Raw genomic sequence first — 15,823 nt, 5'->3', positions numbered from 1 at the left:
ATCTGAACAATACGAAGCAGATAAGTTCCACTGCTTTTCCTCCCCATGAATATTTCATAAGGCTGCTGGGCGCCAAGCCTGTTGGAGGTAGCATTAAATTAACTGCACGGACACATGGATGCTGAGGCAACAGTTAATGGCTGTGCGCAAAGCTTCATGTTTTTCATTGAGGATAGGAAATGCCATATCTGATAGAGAAGGTGCCAACATATCCCCAGTACTTTGGTCAGTCAACAATGCCATGCACTGTACAGGACAGCCTCCAAAATGACCCATGATTATCATTAATTGCCTAATTAATACTTGTGGTGTGACTGCTCACTTGGCTTTTCTTCACAGATTAATGCTGGCTGGATTTGTGTCCCTCTTCTCTCCGAGCAACGGCGAGGCTGGGTGCTCCAAGGAATAGGGAACTTAATGCTAATACTTGCAGAAAGTGGCCTTTAATTCTAACGTCACACTTTCTGTAGCAACCCAAGCCACTGTCAAGGGAGATAAGAATCCTGTTCCTGGGTGCTCAGCCTAAACCTGAAGAAACTGACTCCATTCATGTCCATTTATGCCCCCATAAGATTACTTCTTAACATGTTAAGGACAACGGTCCTGGTGAGAGGTGTTACTGCCATGTCTGCACTTTGGAGTCCTCCATCCCCACAGCGGGCAAAGCCACCTTGATCTGAGCACATCCCAGAGCAAGGGAGGTTTCGGGACCAGCATCTTCTGCAATACACCTGTATTTGTAAGAGCGCTACAATTAGGGCCTGGCAAGCGTGGGACTGACACCCCAACCCTCAACTCCTGTGCAGCAACTCTGACGGCTGTGGTGGAAATCAGCCAGGCTAAAATAAGGCAGGAGAGATGAGAATGAGCGCGATGTCGGCCGGGGTAAGCAGAGGAGCCCCTGAAGGGCCCTCGGTGTCTATGGATTCGAGGACCTGCAGATTCTCTGACGGGTGGTTTTGCAGAGAGTGGGGAGCCCCTCACGCGCCCCCCTGCTCCTCGCACCCGCAGACCTCTCCACTCCCCCGTGGCCCCTTGCATCCCCCGCAGGGTCCCCACAGACGCCGCCCCCGGGAAGCTGTACCCTTCCCTAACCCCCCTGGACCTTGCCCTCAGGCTCTTCCCGTCCCCTGTAGCCCCAGGGCCGTGCCCCATCACCCCAAACACACACACAGCCCCCCAGGACCCGGCTCCGCTCCCGCCCCACACCGCGCTCCTCGGGGGGGGCCTCCGGCCAGCAGAGGGCGGCGGGTGCGCGCGGCGCCTTTCTAGCGCGGCACCCGCGCGGGCTCTCTATGCCGCGCATCCGGTTCCGGCCCGCTCCCCTTTGTGCTGGAGAAGATGGCGGCGCGGGCGGGATTCCAGTCGGTGACTCCCAGCAGCGGCGGCGGCGGGGCCGCTGCCGGGGCCGGAGCGCTGGGACCGGGCACGCCGGGCGGGCCGGTGCGCATGGGCCCAGCTCCGGGACAGGGCTTGTACCGCTCGCCGCTGCCGGGAGCCGCCTACCCGGTGAGGCGGGGGAGGGACCGGCGCTGCGCTGCGCGGGGCGGGGCGGAGCGGGGGTGGCGGGGACGGCGACGGCGACGGCTCCTCCCGGTGGGCACTGAACCGGTTTTCTTCTCTCCGCAGCGCCCCGGGATGTTACCGGGCAGTCGCCTGGCGCCACAGGGCCCCTCCATGGGGCCGCCCGGTTACGGCGGGAGCCCGGCGGTGCGGCCGGGGATGGCGCAGGCCAGCCTGGACCAGGCCCGCAAGAGGCCGGCGCCTCAGCAGCTTCAGCAGGTGCAACCGCAGGCCGTGCCCAACCGCAACCACAAGTAAGGAACAGTGTCCCCGGGCACCAGGGGCATCCCCGGGAATTGGGGCGTTTCAGGGCATCCCCGGGCACTGGGGCATCCCCAAGCAGGGGCACAGACACGTTTCCTCTTTTCCCAAAAGCCCCCCAGGGCGAGGCTGGGTTTGGGGGTGTGGGCAGGTACCCCCGAAATCAGCGAGTGGCGAGTCTGCCCTGAAGTGGGGGCTGTGCCACGCGCGGGGCAGTGGGGAGCGTCAGTCACCGGCTGCTCTTAGCAGCACAAAGCTTTTCAGTTCGGCTGTGCCTGGGGTGCTCTGCCTTCATGCTGCTTCCAGAGCAGGGGGGGCAGCGGGGCCAGGGAGGGGATTCTCCCCCTCTGCTCCGCTCTGGGGAGACCCCCCTGCAGTGCTGGGGCCAGCTCGGGGGCCCCCAACAGCAGAAGGACACGGAGCTGCTCGAGCGGGGACAGAGGAGGCCACGGAGATGCTGGGGGGGCTGGAGCAGCTCCCCTGGGAGGCCGGGCTGAGAGAGTTGGGGGGGGTCAGCCTGGAGAAGAGAAGGCTCCGGGTGGACCTTCAAGCGGCCTCCCAGGGCTTAAAGGGGGGACAGGAAAGGTGGGGGGGGACTCTGGGTCAGGGGTGTGGGGATGGGATGGGGGGGTAATGGTTTTAAGCTGAAAGAGGGGAGATTTAAGTTAGATAAAAGGCAGAAATCCTTCCCTGTGCGGGGGGTGAGGTGCTGACCCAGGGTGCCCAGAGCAGCTGTGGCTGCCCCCTCCCTGGAAGGGTTCAAGGCCAGGTTGGACGGGGCTGGGGGGAAGGTGTCCCTGCCTGTGGCAGGGGGGTGACACTGGAGATACTTTGAGGTCTTTTCCAACCCAAACCGTTCTGTGGGTCTGTGATTCTCATGGTGGCTTCTTGCTGAGTGGCTGAAAGGGACGTCAGCTTTCTTGTGCAGGTCTTTTGGGAAAGGGAGGCTTCCAGCAGATAAAAGAATAATGTGCAGCTGCTGGACAAGAACAAGTTTATGTTAGGTTTCTGGCAGTGTAATATGATATGTCAGTAACACTGGTAATTCATCCCTTGATTTAAAATGCATCTCCTAGAAAAGTCAATCTGAAGCTAATTGAGGGAGGAGAGTCACTTTGGTTAGGCATTATGTCAGTACGCCCTTTCCAACTTGATGTAACCCCACTTTCTAAGCTCTTGTAGGGGATATGAAATGTTCAGGTAAGCAGTCACACTGCTGCAGGGTTTGTCAGCTCTGCAGTGCTGGAGGCCTGGCAGGGTAGTGGGGATTTAAGAGCCTGATTCTGTGCTGATGGTAACGAAAAGTGCCTCTGAAAATGAGAGCCTGGGCCCAAGACTGGCATCCTGGCTAAGTACTAAACCAGAGAATAAGCCGTTGTCTTGCTCCCTTTGTGAATAGATACGTTTGCAGAAGGTGGTTGCCATTTTAATGCCCGCGTATGCATCTTCTTCCTTAACAGCGCTAAAAAGAAGAAGATGGCTGACAAAATTCTACCTCAGAGGGTGAGTGGCATGTGCAGTTGCAGCCTGTGTTGATACAAAGCAGACTGGAGAAGTGCAGGGGAGCTCACGGTGATTTGCATTCTTGATTGGCTGTAGATTCGTGAACTTGTACCCGAGTCTCAGGCCTATATGGACTTGCTGGCCTTCGAAAGGAAATTGGACCAGACGATCATGAGGAAACGGTTGGATATCCAGGAGGCTTTGAAGCGACCCATTAAGGTATGGGAGGGCTGCGTTTGTGGTTATCAGGCACAAGGTTTGGAGGCTCTTACTTTTAGTTAAGACAGCAGGAGGGCACTGAAGCTTGGGTCTGTCCCTGTCAGCATGGTGTGTCAGGAATCTTAATGCTCCAGTTGTAACCAAGGAGCAGGACCAGAAATGCCTTTCCTTGCTGCCTGCTCTGTGAGAGGGGGAATATGAGGCAGCTAAAAACATTAAGCTTAGTTTTAGCAGAACATAAGCAAGACAGTCAGCCCTTTGTTTCAGAATTAACCCTGAGACAATGCTTTTTCTCTTAGCAAAAACGAAAGCTACGTATTTTTATCTCCAATACCTTCAATCCAGCCAAGTCGGATGCAGAGGATGGCGAAGGAACAGTCGCCTCCTGGGAGCTTCGGGTGGAAGGACGGCTGCTGGAAGATGTAAGTGTGAAATACCCAACCACAGAGGTGGCTTTATGGATCTGGAATTGCCAATGAAACCCATTTCTTAGTGTCTGAGAGCGTAGCTAGGGGCTTGATATCCTCCTTCATCTCTGTTTTCCAAGGAGTCTGATGGTGACGAGACCAAGAGCCCAACCTGGAGACTGATGGGTGTCCCCATGGCAGGTCATGAGTTATACAAAGTTCTTATAGCTATAAGAATTAATGGTGAGAGCAGATCAGTGGCACTTGTGTACCCTGGCTCTGAGAACCAGGGCGCTTGCACTGTATGTAATTGCTGAGTGATTTAATTCCTGCAGGCTCATCTTTAACTCCAGTCTTCCACTTTCTGGCTTGGAACTTGATTTCCAAGCACACGTTGGTGAATTTAGGTGTTCAGAACTTAAAGGAACGCTGTCATGCACGGTGGCTGTGCTTGAATGCTGAGACTCGCTGTCCTAACACTTTTCCTTCCTGTGTTGCTTGCAGTCTGCTTTGTCCAAATATGATGCCACCAAGCAGAAAAGAAAGTTCTCATCCTTCTTTAAATCTCTGGTCATTGAACTTGATAAAGACCTGTATGGCCCTGACAATCACCTAGTAGAGGTGAGCTTCTTTTTGCTGTGTTACCTCTAAAAATGGGTTGGTGTTTCAGCAGACAGGGTTTGTATATCACTTGTAACTTGAGAGGTGTGGATACTTAAGGCTTGAATAAGTAGCTGGGAGCCAGGAGCTCTTGAATTCTTATCTGAGCTTTTCCTCTGATTTTCTGGGGGTCTGAACGAACGTATTAACTCTTATTTCAAGCTGTAAGTGGGAATAAGGTGAACTTTTTCTACATGGGTGGGATTTACTGGCAAGCTTGTTGGTGCCAAGCAGCCAGGAGCGAAGGGAACCAAGTGTGGGGGTGCTTCTAAATGTCCTCTCCTGTTGCAGTGGCACAGGACTGCTACAACTCAGGAGACAGATGGCTTCCAGGTGAAGAGGCCGGGAGATGTAAATGTGCGCTGTACTGTCCTTCTGATGCTGGATTACCAGGTAAGATGTTGGGAGGGAGTAGCAGTGCTGGGCACGTAATGGTAGAGGGACTGTGGCCATCTCACCTTTCTGTGCTTTTTGTTTCAGCCTCCCCAGTTCAAATTGGATCCCCGCTTGGCTCGTCTCTTGGGGATTCACACTCAGACCCGTCCAGTGATCATCCAGGCGTTGTGGCAATATATCAAGACCCACAAGCTCCAGGACCCCCACGAGCGGGAGTATGTCATCTGTGACAAATACCTCCAGCAGGTAACAGTGTGGCTGGAGCAAGCGACTGTGTCAGCTTTTCTTTGTCAGCAGTCGGTGATCGCTGGCACTGAGCTCCCGTTCATTAGCCCTGTGTTTCTGTCACAGATATTTGAATCTCAGCGGATGAAGTTCTCGGAAATCCCACAAAGACTTCACGCGTTGCTTATGCCCCCAGAACCGATCATCATTAATCATGTGATCAGGTGAGACTGGTCCACTTGACCACATTTCTAGGAAAAAGAGTGGAAGGGGTGGATGGGGCTGGCACAGGAAGACAATGTAATGTGTTCTGATTTTCAGCAGCAGTTCCTGTGTTGCCTTTCATTGTTGCTTTGTAGAAGAACAGCCGCCTCTTTCATTTACCACATCCCTCTTTTCCACAAGGCACTCCCACGTTCATGCTGTTATTTGCATTACACTTTTGTAGATAGAAAGCTGCTTGGAACAATCACTCGGTCCTTGTGCTGCAAAGCCATCAGTGGAGCTTTGCTGCTTGGTGTTAGAGCTAACACCAGCGTGGCTTGTCCCTGCCTGCAGTCTGTACGCTGCGTCATCTTAGAGGAGCTGCAATTTGGTGCTTTCTTGAGCTACTCACTTATTTTGGCTTCTTTCTTGTGGATGCCCCTAGTGTTGACCCAAATGACCAGAAGAAAACAGCTTGCTATGACATTGATGTGGAGGTGGATGATACCTTGAAAACTCAGATGAATTCCTTTCTGCTATCCACAGCCAGTCAACAGGAAATTGCTGCTCTGGATAACAAGGTAGGAAGAGCTCCTCCAGGTCTGCCCTCCTCATTGCTGGGGGTCTCTGGAGCAGGTGAGCCCTGAACAGGCCAGGAGTTCAGCTTTGCTCAGTTGTGCCTTTGGAAGCCGGCGTGGGGTAAGCCATGCTTGCAAACAGGTGGCTTTACCTGGAAGCGTAGTTTTAAAGCAAATTGTCACTGGGAAAATTGGTAATATTTAGAGCAGGAAACTGAAATGAAAATCCTATCTGATAGGTGTAAGTCAACAGGGAGTATAAGAATTTGCCTTCATGTGTTGGTGGTCTTGATGTTTCTGTCTGACTTTTTCCCCTATTCAGCAGTTTAGTTGCTGTGCTTCTCTCCTTTAGATTCATGAAACAATAGAGACAATTAACCAGCTGAAGACCCAGCGTGAGTTCATGCTGAGCTTTGCCCGAGATCCTCAGGGCTTCATCAACGACTGGCTACAGTCCCAGTGCCGGGATTTAAAGGTAAAAGCTTTGACTTGTGCGGAAGGTAGCTCCAGTCACACACTTCCCTCATTATAACCAGCTCCCACAGAGAGAGACAGAAGCAATTTCCTGCTCAGAAAGCAAGACTAGAATTGGAGTCAAGTGTAAGAACCTGACCTGACTGCACTGAAATGTCTTTGAGGAAAGTGGGGAGGGGGGTGGGTTTGCTCAGCACAGCCAGAGCTTTTGCACTCCCCGAACTGTTTTGTCCTTTGTGCTCTCCAGACAATGACCGATGTCGTTGGGAATCCTGAAGAGGAGCGTAGAGCTGAGTTCTACTTCCAGCCGTGGGCTCAGGAAGCCGTGTGCCGATACTTCTACTCCAAGGTGAAGTGTCCCTGAGCAGGGATTTCCCGCTACATACCCAGTGGCTCAGGGTCACTCTTTGGGGGCAGATGCTGCTGGTGGAAACCGGCAGTGCTAAGCTTTACTTGTAGACACTGCTGATGCATCCCAGTCCCAGCTGAGCTCACCCTTTTGCTGTGTTACTCGGATGCTGTGGTGCTGCACCATCCGAGTGTGTTAATGCTGTGACTCTGGCTTCTCTTACAGGTGCAGCAAAGACGGCAGGAATTGGAGCAGGCCCTGGGAATCCGTAACACATAGGCTGCTCTGCTCCTCCCCAGCCAGAAGGCATCACAGCTATTTGTGGAGACAGAGAGCTGCAGAGTATGCTGTTAAGGCTCACATAATCCCACTCCAGCAGCGAGGCCCACATCATTATTCATCCTGGCATTGTCCCTGTTGGGGCAACACCAGGACACCTGGGGTCTTCTGGGGTGTGGCAAGCAGACAGGCTCCAATGAGCACACATTTCTACCTGGTTTTCTTCCTGACTGTTGCCTTGTCAGTCCCAAGGCTTCCGAGAGCCTCCCCTTGACTCCGCACTGCCCGTAGTGTCCCCGGTAGCCAGTACGACTGCTGACTTGGAGCCTTTCTCAAGTCCAGAACCCACAGCCCATTCCTCCCCAACTAGCATCTAGTTGTGGCACACATGAGATCTGGGTCTGGGGAGCCTGGATCTGCTGTAAGGGGGGAGTTCTGTGGCGAGTCTCTTCCCTGCCTCGTTTTACAGCAAGGTGCCAGGAGACGTAGTGGGCAGGATGCCATGAGCTGACATACCTCCCTGCCCTTACTCCCTCGCTCGGAGGGTGCTGCTGCACTGGGCTGCCTCGTAGGTCACTCTCCTCACTGAGGAAGCTACTGGACTGTGTAGAGAATTGCTTCTTCCCTTGTCCCTTTTTCCCTGCCCTGTTCCCTTTGTGTTCTTTGACAGACTGTCCTAGGTGGGGATCACAGGGGAGATAAGGCATTGGCTTGCTGCAGGGATGCGGAAGCATTGAGACTTCTCTGCACTTCAAACAACCTACACTTGCGGTTCCAGCAAGCTATCTGGCTGCTCTTTTTCCCTGTAGCAGGGAGAGGGGATGCAGCACCTGCCTGGTGGAATTGTGCCGACGCGGTGTTGTAGGCTCATTCCTTTGGGACAGTTATCCTGTGTCACTTGCTGTGGGGACCAGAGGCTCCTTCTTGTAGATCTGAGTGTAACAGGACAGTCCTTGGGAGTGGACGTAGCTCCAAGCATATGCGTGTTAGCAGGTGTTTCCATGCTGAAGCTCCTGTGGTTTTTAGTCAAGTTTTAGGTTCTGGGGCTGCCATAAGGCCCAGCATGGTTCAGGAATGTACAAGTAGATTTTTCTCTACTGTGGGGAGTAGCGGTCCAAATTCGTCTTCATGGAATACTAGTACTAGTGACCTAGTGGCCAGGTGTAAGAGAATGATCACTCTTAACCTGGATCTCAGTATTTCTGCTCGAGACTGTAATGCAAATGGACTTGAAAGTTGGTTGTATTCTCTTGGAATAGCTGCAAAAACCATATTACTGATGAATCCCCCACATCCCCACACGCAGCTTTGGTGTGGTTGGGAAAGTTGCTATGAATTTGGGAGCCTGGGTGGCCCTACTCCTTGTGTCTGTGTTACTACATGTCTGTGAGTAATAGACTCTCGACTTCCCTTCTCCTTTGCCCCCTTATGAAATGCCTCCTCTGTGGTACTGGGGTGAAGGTCTTGGTGCTGATGAAGCAGCCCACTGACTCCTCAGGGTAATCACACATGAAGGATGCTGAGTACTGCGTAGGCAAACATAGCTGTTGCAGAATAACTGCTTTTCTTAACTGAATATTATGGTTTTTTTCCATGGACCAAAATTTTTTTTTGTACTGTATCCTTGTAGACGTCACCCAGTTTTAATAAAAGCCTCCTGTGAAGGAAGCTGTCCTCCCTCCTTCTGTGCTGACAGCACGCTTTCTCTCAGCAGCTGCCTTCATTTACTTGCCTAGGAAGGGACACGGTTATCTCTGCTTTTTTTTAACAAAGCCAACTGGGTTAAGAGACTGGAGAGAAAATGTTCTTCATATTTTGGCCTTTTATAGAGAGCCTTTCATGTAAGGATCTCCTGGCTTGCAGAGTGCGCTAAGCCTTTGCAAAGTGCATTTGTGGTAAATAAGCAAAGTAACTTGAGCAAAACTGGAAATCCAGTGGCCAAGCTCCTGATAAAATCTCGGCAGCCCAGTTTCCACACTCTGCTGCCTGGCAGAATTGTGACAGCCTCTTACAAGGCATCATTTGGAGGAAACTATTAAAGTTTATGTACAAGGGTTTAAAACTATGTAAAAGGGGCATTGCTCTCTTCACCTTGCCTTGTCTGTAAAAGTTTGTGGCATAAGGAAATTTTTTTTTTTCTTTTCCATGAGGGAAAGAGCTCCTCTGTGTGAAGAAAGGGCAGCTTGCCTAAGGCCAGGCAGTTCTGCTGCTGAAGGCTGAGATCAGGGCAGGAGTTGTGCCTTGAGTCTGCAACTAGCTGGTTCCTGTTCCTTACCTGGAGGGAGGTGGGGGGGTGGAAATGGCACTTGGGAAGAGGGGGAGAATAAAATGCTTTTATGGAGGAAAAGGGGGGAGAGGGGCTCGGCAGCCACGGCTCCCGGCTCTGCCGAGATTGGGGATCTGAGCCGTTTCCCATTTGCTTGAGGGGAGCGAGCGGCCCCTAGAGCGCGGGTGCCCGGGGCCGCGGGGGTGGGGCCGGGGGTGGGGCCGGGGCCGCCCCCCGCTCCGGCCGCTCCTGAAATCCCCGCGGTGGGCTCCGCGCTGCGCAGTGCCGCGGCTCCCCGCGCCATGGGTGGCAAGAAAGTCTGCATCGTGGGCTCTGGCAACTGGTGAGCACTGGGCAGCCGGGTCCCCTCCTGGAGCACAGCGCGGTCCCCGACCTCCCCGGGGCAGCCGTCCCCGTTCCACCGGCACCCCCCCCCCCCCCCGCCCCGCCTCGAGTGACCTGGGGTGCACTGGGCTCCCTGGTGCCGGCGGCCTCGGTGCCCACTGCCACAGCTCTGCTCTGCCCACGCAGGGGCTCGGCCATCGCTAAGATCGCTGGCAGCAACGCGGCGCGGCTGAGCACCTTCGAGAACCGGGTGAACATGTGGGTGCTGGAGGAGGAGGTGGGGGGCCGGCGGCTCACCGACATCATCAACACGGAGCACGAAAATGTCAAATACCTGCCAGGGCACAAGCTGCCCCCCAACGTGGTGAGTGTGGCCCGCCAGTGGCTCTCCGGAGAGGTGACAGAGCTCTGCTGGGAGCTGCTGGAGCCCGGGTTTGCGAAGGCAGGGGATGCACCAGCCTGCACAGGCCTCAGTTACACCCTCCCGGTGACCTTGATTTGTGCTTGGACGAGCTGCAGCCCTGGCCGCGCTCGCTGCCCACCTTTGCCCCCGCTCTGGCATCCCACAGACTGGGCTTGAGGCCACGGGGCTGCCTCCGGGCTGGTGGTGGTAGCATGCAGGGAGCCCCTGGGGCTTGCCACCCCACGGCTGTACGCTCAGCCCCTCGGCAGGCCCCTGCTCGGGTCCCCAGAGTCACCCATTTGCACCCCTTCCATGCGACCAGCTCTGGCTGTTTGCACCCTGCTCTGCTCCAGCCCTGGAAGGGAACCTCGGGGCAGCGACTTCCTTCCCTTACAGGGAAAACCCACAGCACTTGTTCTCGAGCCCCCGCTGCCCCTGTCCTGGATTCAGGACACACTCACTGCACAACTCCAGCCACAACTCCCTGACGACAGACATACTCTCTTCAGGTAGCAGAGCCAGACCTGCTGAAAGCCTGTGCTGGGGCTGACATCCTCCTGTTCGTGGTGCCCCACCAGTTTATCGGCCAAGTCTGTGACCAGCTCAAGGGCCACATGAAGAAAGATGCTGTTGGGGTGTCGCTCATCAAGGTGTGAGCAGGAGGGGCGCTGGGCCGAGGGGGCTGGCAACCAGCTGCAAAGGGAATCCTAGGGATTTGGAGGAGAAACTGGGCTCCAGGGTTGGGGGGAGGGGATGTGAGGAGAGTTGGAAGTGCAGGCAGAGTTTTTGTGGCGATTTGGAGGCGTATTGGTGGAGGAAAAGGGTGTGAGGGCATGTGGGGGATCTCACGTGCTGCGGGGAGTGGGGTGCAGCTGAGCACTGGGGGGGCTGTGGGGGTGCGAGTCAGCATTGCAGCACAGGGAAGGACAGGATTGGGGCCAGGGGCTCAGCTCTGTCCCTGGTTGTCTCCCAGGGGGTGGACGAAGGACCAGATGGGCTGAGGCTGATCTCAGACATTATCCATGAAAAACTGGGAATAGAGATGAGCGTCCTCATGGGGGCCAACATTGCTAATGAAGTGGCAGAAGAGAAGTTCTGTGAAACAACCATCGGTAAGGAGCCAACATCCCTCCTCATTAGCAGCCTTCGTTTCTGATGAGCAGGAAAAGGCAAAGGGGTGAGCGTGGTGCAGCTTAAACTACTGCTGCCGAGGGCGAGCCGACCCTTTTTCCCTGTGGAGGCAGTGAGACTCCACAGGAGCTGGATGAACTCATTCACAGGGTTTACGATGAGATCGCTCGCTTCATTAAAAACAGAGTATAAAAGCTCCTGCCAGCACAGACTGAGCATCGGGCAGTCTGCCTGGCACAAATGAAGGCGGTGGACGCTAAGAGACCCTTTAGGAAATAGAGTTCTTACCTTCATTTCCTCGGGCTTCCAGTGACGCTCACCTGGATCTCATGTTATTGTCAGTCAGGGCTGCTTGCAAGTTCATCTGGTGACTCTTCCTAACATCCTCCACGCTGTGAATCATGCGCAGCAGCCAAAACCAACAGAACAGTTTGCTGGGTTAGAAGTTACGGGATTCAAAGTGTATTTTAAAAAAAAGCAAACACGCTGTGCAGGAGGCTGCAGCGGTATCAGCAGAGCATGCTATCACTGTGAGCACGCAGAAACACTCTCGTGCAGGATGTTGCAGGAACAGGGAGAAGAGCACTCTCCAAATGCAAATTTGTAAGCTCTGAAGATGCCTTTAATCTTCTGGGCATGTCATTTCTGTCTTGCTTGACACAGCAGTAGGGATCATCCCCATCTTCTGGGAATTCCAAGGTTGAACCTCACTTATCTGCCAGGCAACGTGTGCGTGGTACTTTGTAGACCTGCAAATGTTTAGCAATGTCCAACAGTTGGGCAATAGGTTCCTCCTACTGAACGAGGTGTAGTAGAGCAGCACGGTCCTACCTTAGAGTCTCCCCCATCATCTTCCTCCTTCTCCCTTTGTCTCATCAGGCTGTAAGAACATGCAGCATGGGCAGACGCTGAAGGAGCTGATGCAGACACCGAACTTCCGAGTGACAGTGGTGCAGGAAGCTGACACCGTAGAGATCTGCGGGGCTCTCAAGGTGGGTGAGCTGCTCCCCCGGGGTTTGCAGGTCCTGGTTAGCAGGGCCTGCGGTTCTCTCGGGCTCTGCAGGGAGCTCTGGGGAGGAGGCTGCCGGTGGGATGAACCCCACCGGGTAATTGCACTGTGGCTCGCTGAGATCGTTGGGTCGGAGGCCAGACTTTGGAGGGAACTGTGGGTGCATCCTCTTCAGCTGCTTGGAGGGATGATGATCACTGGCATAGGCAGGAGCCTGTGCTTGGGATAACACAGGCAGGTCATGGACACAGCAAAGCCCTGAGCTCCTTTGGGAACAGATCCCTCCACACTGCTGCTGTTTTCCAGAACGTTGTGGCTGTAGGAGCTGGTTTCTGTGATGGGCTTGGCTACGGAGACAACACGAAGGCTGCCGTGATCCGTCTGGGACTGATGGAGATGATTGCCTTCGCCAAACTCTTCTGTAAGGGCCCCGTCACCTCCACCACCTTCCTGGAGAGCTGCGGGGTGGCTGACCTCATCACTACCTGCTACGGCGGCCGCAACCGCAAGGTGGCTGAGGCTTTTGCCAAGACTGGGAAGGTGAGCAGAGCGGGGAGCAGGCAGCATCAATATCTGCATCGCCCTGATGCAGGTAGGGAGGGGAACCCAATTAGCACCGTGGTATCCTGCCTTCACTCGCCCACTGCCATGGCCTGGCTCCAGGGAAGGAACGTGGGGCAGGAGATGGGGTTGCAGGGTCCAGCTCCCTCACTGTTGGGTTGTTTCAGTCTATTGAGCAGCTGGAGAGGGAGATGTTGAACGGGCAGAAGCTGCAGGGTCCCCCGACGTCTGCTGAGCTGCATCGCATCCTTAAAAGCAAGAACGTAGTGGAGAAGTGAGTGCTGTGATCTCTCTTGTCTGCTCTATTGGGGTGGGGCTGGGATCTTTCCTGCAGCTGTGGAAGGGGAAGCCCAGCCTTAGTGTCTCTGCTGTTCAGGTCAGTCTCTGCACTGCCCACATCAAACCAGCTGGGCAGGAACGGCCTGTCGGACGAGGCATGCTGCCACTGTCCCACCTGCGCCTGCCCAGGGGTCCTGCGTGTTGCAACAGAAGCTGAGGTGCTGTGACTCTGCCAGCCATGGTGACAGGGCAAGGGGTGACTTTGTTCATCTGCCCACAGGTTCCCCCTCTTCACAGCTGTGTATCAGATCTGCTACAAGGGCAAACCTGTTACTGATGTCATCAAGTGTCTCCAGAACCACCCTGAGCACATGTAAGAGGGCTCTGCCTGCAAAACCACTGATCCTGCTGAGATGAGCAGAGAGCTCCTGCCCACATCAACTTGCTCTGCTGCTACAGCTTTGTAAGGAGTCTGGATTTCCTTGGAGCCTTTGCAGAGTGCTGGAAGGGCAGAGGTTCCCTTTCTCAGCCCTGGACACTGCCAGCCTGAGCCTGGCACCGGCACAGAGGTACCTGCTGATCTCCCTCTCTCTTTGAAGGGCTCATTTAGCTTCTGCTGCTGTCTAGGGTCTGCCCTGAGTGGTGCCAAGCGTCTTTTTCCTGTTACTTTCTCTTGCTGTGATGGATTCACTCCTCAGAGGGACTCTGCCAGGTCGTTTTGATTGATACGGGCTGTGCAGGAGACGCTGCTTGGGAGGACAAGTTTTGCTATTAGCCCCATGGGGCCACTTTGCTCTATACCAGCCCCTTCCTGCCTGCTGCTGTTGTTTTTGGCTTAGCTGTCTCGTGGAGAGGGCACAGTTCTCTGCCAGGCTCCACCAGGGCGAGTGAAGCTCCTCAGGCCTTTCAAAGGGGCTGAGAATCACTCTTCTTTCTAAGAAGCACCAGCAAAAAACCAGCATTCTTTACTACCCTACCATGTGCTGTTTCCCCGGCCACCACCACCTGCTCCTGCCGAACGGTACGGCCAATGCTTTGCCTGTGAGGGCAGCTCCAGAGTGAGGCCTGAGAGCTTGTTTATTTAGATTTTTTGCACTCACGATCAAACCTGGCCCCTGCACCTGGGGAATTCCCCTCTTGTCACAGATTTGCCTGTGCTAATTCCATGCCCGCTGACTGTCCCTGGACAGCCTTTCTCCCTTGTATTGGTTTGTCCTCTGGCTGGCTTTGGCAATGCAGGGACCAACTGCCCCAAAGTCTTTCTGAGCAGCTGGCAGACTGTGTAACCCTTGACAGTGTACCCGACAAAGCAGATGCATCATGTTGCTTTTAGATGAATGATCCGCAGCATTTTTGCCTTCTCTCTGGCTTGCTCCAGTCTGTGCCTTAGCCTGGTCTTCGCTTCTACGTGTGGCTATCTAGGAGCTGAGAAAGCAGTTTCCACACTTACTTTTCCCTGCTGCCCCTCCTATGAGGGTGCTGGGAGCTGCCCGCCAGCCCGAGGGGCAGCAATGGACCTGTGATCCACAAAAGGTACAAGGAGACCTCCAACACTGCAGGAGAGGACAGAGGTCTCATGCCTCGTGCTGTGCCTTTGAAACTTGCCCCTTGTCCGGCCGGGTGCCACGTGCCCCTCTGGTCCTCTGACGCTGGCTCCCTCCGCTCGTGTTTGCTCAGGCCAGCGTGTCCAGCGGTTCACTGATCCCTGGCTGGGCTGGCAGGCCAGAGCTGCTGGAGGTCTCGCTGCCCACCTCCGTTTCAGGTCCTAGTGCCGCTGCGTCTCTGACTAGCAGTGTACTTTACGAGCATTTAAAATAATAATAAACTTGGAGAAGAGAGGGGAGATGTGCTCTTTGCTCTGTGGCTCTGGTGAATCACCGTCTTTGGGTTGGTGCCTGCTGGCCCTGCTAAAAGTGCAGAACAGGGCACTGTCAGTTCCTGCCTGGCTCTGCACCCTTGTGTGCTGTCCCAGAAACAGCAAGAATGCCCCCGCAGGTCACTGTTCAGTCACAACATAACACAGTGTCCCTAGTGCTTTTTCTCAGCAGCGGTTCCAGGGGTAAAGCTTGGCTGGAGGACCACAGAGAGTTGAGGTTGCGAAGTTGAACTGGGTACAAAATCCTAACTCTCCTACCTGGGGCCTGCAGGAGCCGGGCCAGGACCCCACTGTGCCCCATGTACCCCAGGCCTCCCCTTCTCTGATGTCTTGGCTTCTTGGGACATGCTGTGTTGTTTTATTCATCTCTTCCCAACTGCTTTTCCCAGACTTGCCTTCTCCCTGTCTTTCTTTGAAATGCATCTCATACTGAGTGACCTTTCCAGGAGTGTTAGCCCTCTGCTCGGCCTCTTGCTAGGGGAATTTAATCTGCTGGCACTGCAGTTGTTTCTGTGCCTTTTATTAGACACGCTTTCTCACTAGGCACCCTACGACCTTTAAATTCAACTGAGCTATCGTACGGAAAGTAGCCAGCATCAGCTTCCTCTAATGAGGAACTTTATTGAGGTTGGAAGGAAGATAAAGGAAGTCCAGTGTGTTCCCACAGGGCTGGCACAACTTCTACTCCCTCTGGCTTGAAATGCTTCAGGAATCCCAGCTCAAGGCTTTGGACATGAGGCTGATAGAGGAGAGAGGGTTTCTGAGCTCTCCTACCTCGATGCAGCCTCTCACCTGGGCTTGCTAAACTCTTGCTAGCGCCTGCCTGAAGCTGCAG

General features: G+C 54.4%; 2 protein-coding genes across 2 annotated transcripts; both read left to right on the top strand.

Moving 5' to 3' along the window:
• The first annotated feature begins 1,320 nt into the window (after positions 1 to 1,320).
• Positions 1,321 to 8,786, top strand: SMARCD1 (SWI/SNF related, matrix associated, actin dependent regulator of chromatin, subfamily d, member 1). The gene is made up of 13 exons (XM_032996435.2): positions 1,321 to 1,509; positions 1,630 to 1,817; positions 3,285 to 3,327; positions 3,424 to 3,546; positions 3,846 to 3,968; positions 4,458 to 4,574; positions 4,905 to 5,006; positions 5,094 to 5,255; positions 5,361 to 5,458; positions 5,884 to 6,019; positions 6,369 to 6,491; positions 6,738 to 6,839; positions 7,065 to 8,786. Exons 1-13 carry the CDS (start codon positions 1,342 to 1,344, stop codon positions 7,116 to 7,118), a joined length of 1,539 nt encoding a protein of 512 aa, XP_032852326.1. The 5' UTR covers positions 1,321 to 1,341; the 3' UTR covers positions 7,119 to 8,786.
• An 819-nt stretch (positions 8,787 to 9,605) lies between these two features.
• GPD1 (glycerol-3-phosphate dehydrogenase 1) lies at positions 9,606 to 14,955 on the top strand. The gene is made up of 8 exons (XM_042797112.1): positions 9,606 to 9,727; positions 9,916 to 10,093; positions 10,642 to 10,782; positions 11,106 to 11,244; positions 12,143 to 12,255; positions 12,579 to 12,812; positions 13,001 to 13,107; positions 13,393 to 14,955. Exons 1-8 carry the CDS (start codon positions 9,687 to 9,689, stop codon positions 13,487 to 13,489), a joined length of 1,050 nt encoding a protein of 349 aa, XP_042653046.1. The 5' UTR covers positions 9,606 to 9,686; the 3' UTR covers positions 13,490 to 14,955.
• The last annotated feature ends 868 nt before the right edge of the window (positions 14,956 to 15,823 follow it).

The sequence above is a fragment of the Tyto alba genome, unplaced genomic scaffold, assembly GCF_018691265.1.
Source record: "Tyto alba isolate M040663 unplaced genomic scaffold, T.alba_DEE_v4.0 Super-Scaffold_23, whole genome shotgun sequence".
Taxonomy (NCBI): domain Eukaryota; kingdom Metazoa; phylum Chordata; class Aves; order Strigiformes; family Tytonidae; genus Tyto; species Tyto alba.
Note: the sequence above shows the minus strand (reverse complement) of the source record. Positions and strands in the feature narration are given on the sequence as shown.

Excerpts from the sequence above, each read along its gene's own strand:
- GPD1 (XM_042797112.1), top strand. The coding sequence starts at position 9,687 with ATGGGTGGCAAGAAAGTCTGCATCGTGGGCTCTGGCAACTG. Across the intron at positions 12,256-12,578 it reads AGATCTGCGGGGCTCTCAAG|AACGTTGTGGCTGTAGGAGC; the intron begins GTGGGTGAGCTG and ends GCTGTTTTCCAG. Across the intron at positions 13,108-13,392 it reads AGCAAGAACGTAGTGGAGAA|GTTCCCCCTCTTCACAGCTG; the intron begins GTGAGTGCTGTG and ends ATCTGCCCACAG.
- SMARCD1 (XM_032996435.2), top strand. The coding sequence starts at position 1,342 with ATGGCGGCGCGGGCGGGATTCCAGTCGGTGACTCCCAGCAGCGGCGGC. Across the intron at positions 3,328-3,423 it reads ACAAAATTCTACCTCAGAGG|ATTCGTGAACTTGTACCCGA; the intron begins GTGAGTGGCATG and ends GATTGGCTGTAG. Across the intron at positions 6,840-7,064 it reads GCCGATACTTCTACTCCAAG|GTGCAGCAAAGACGGCAGGA; the intron begins GTGAAGTGTCCC and ends CTTCTCTTACAG.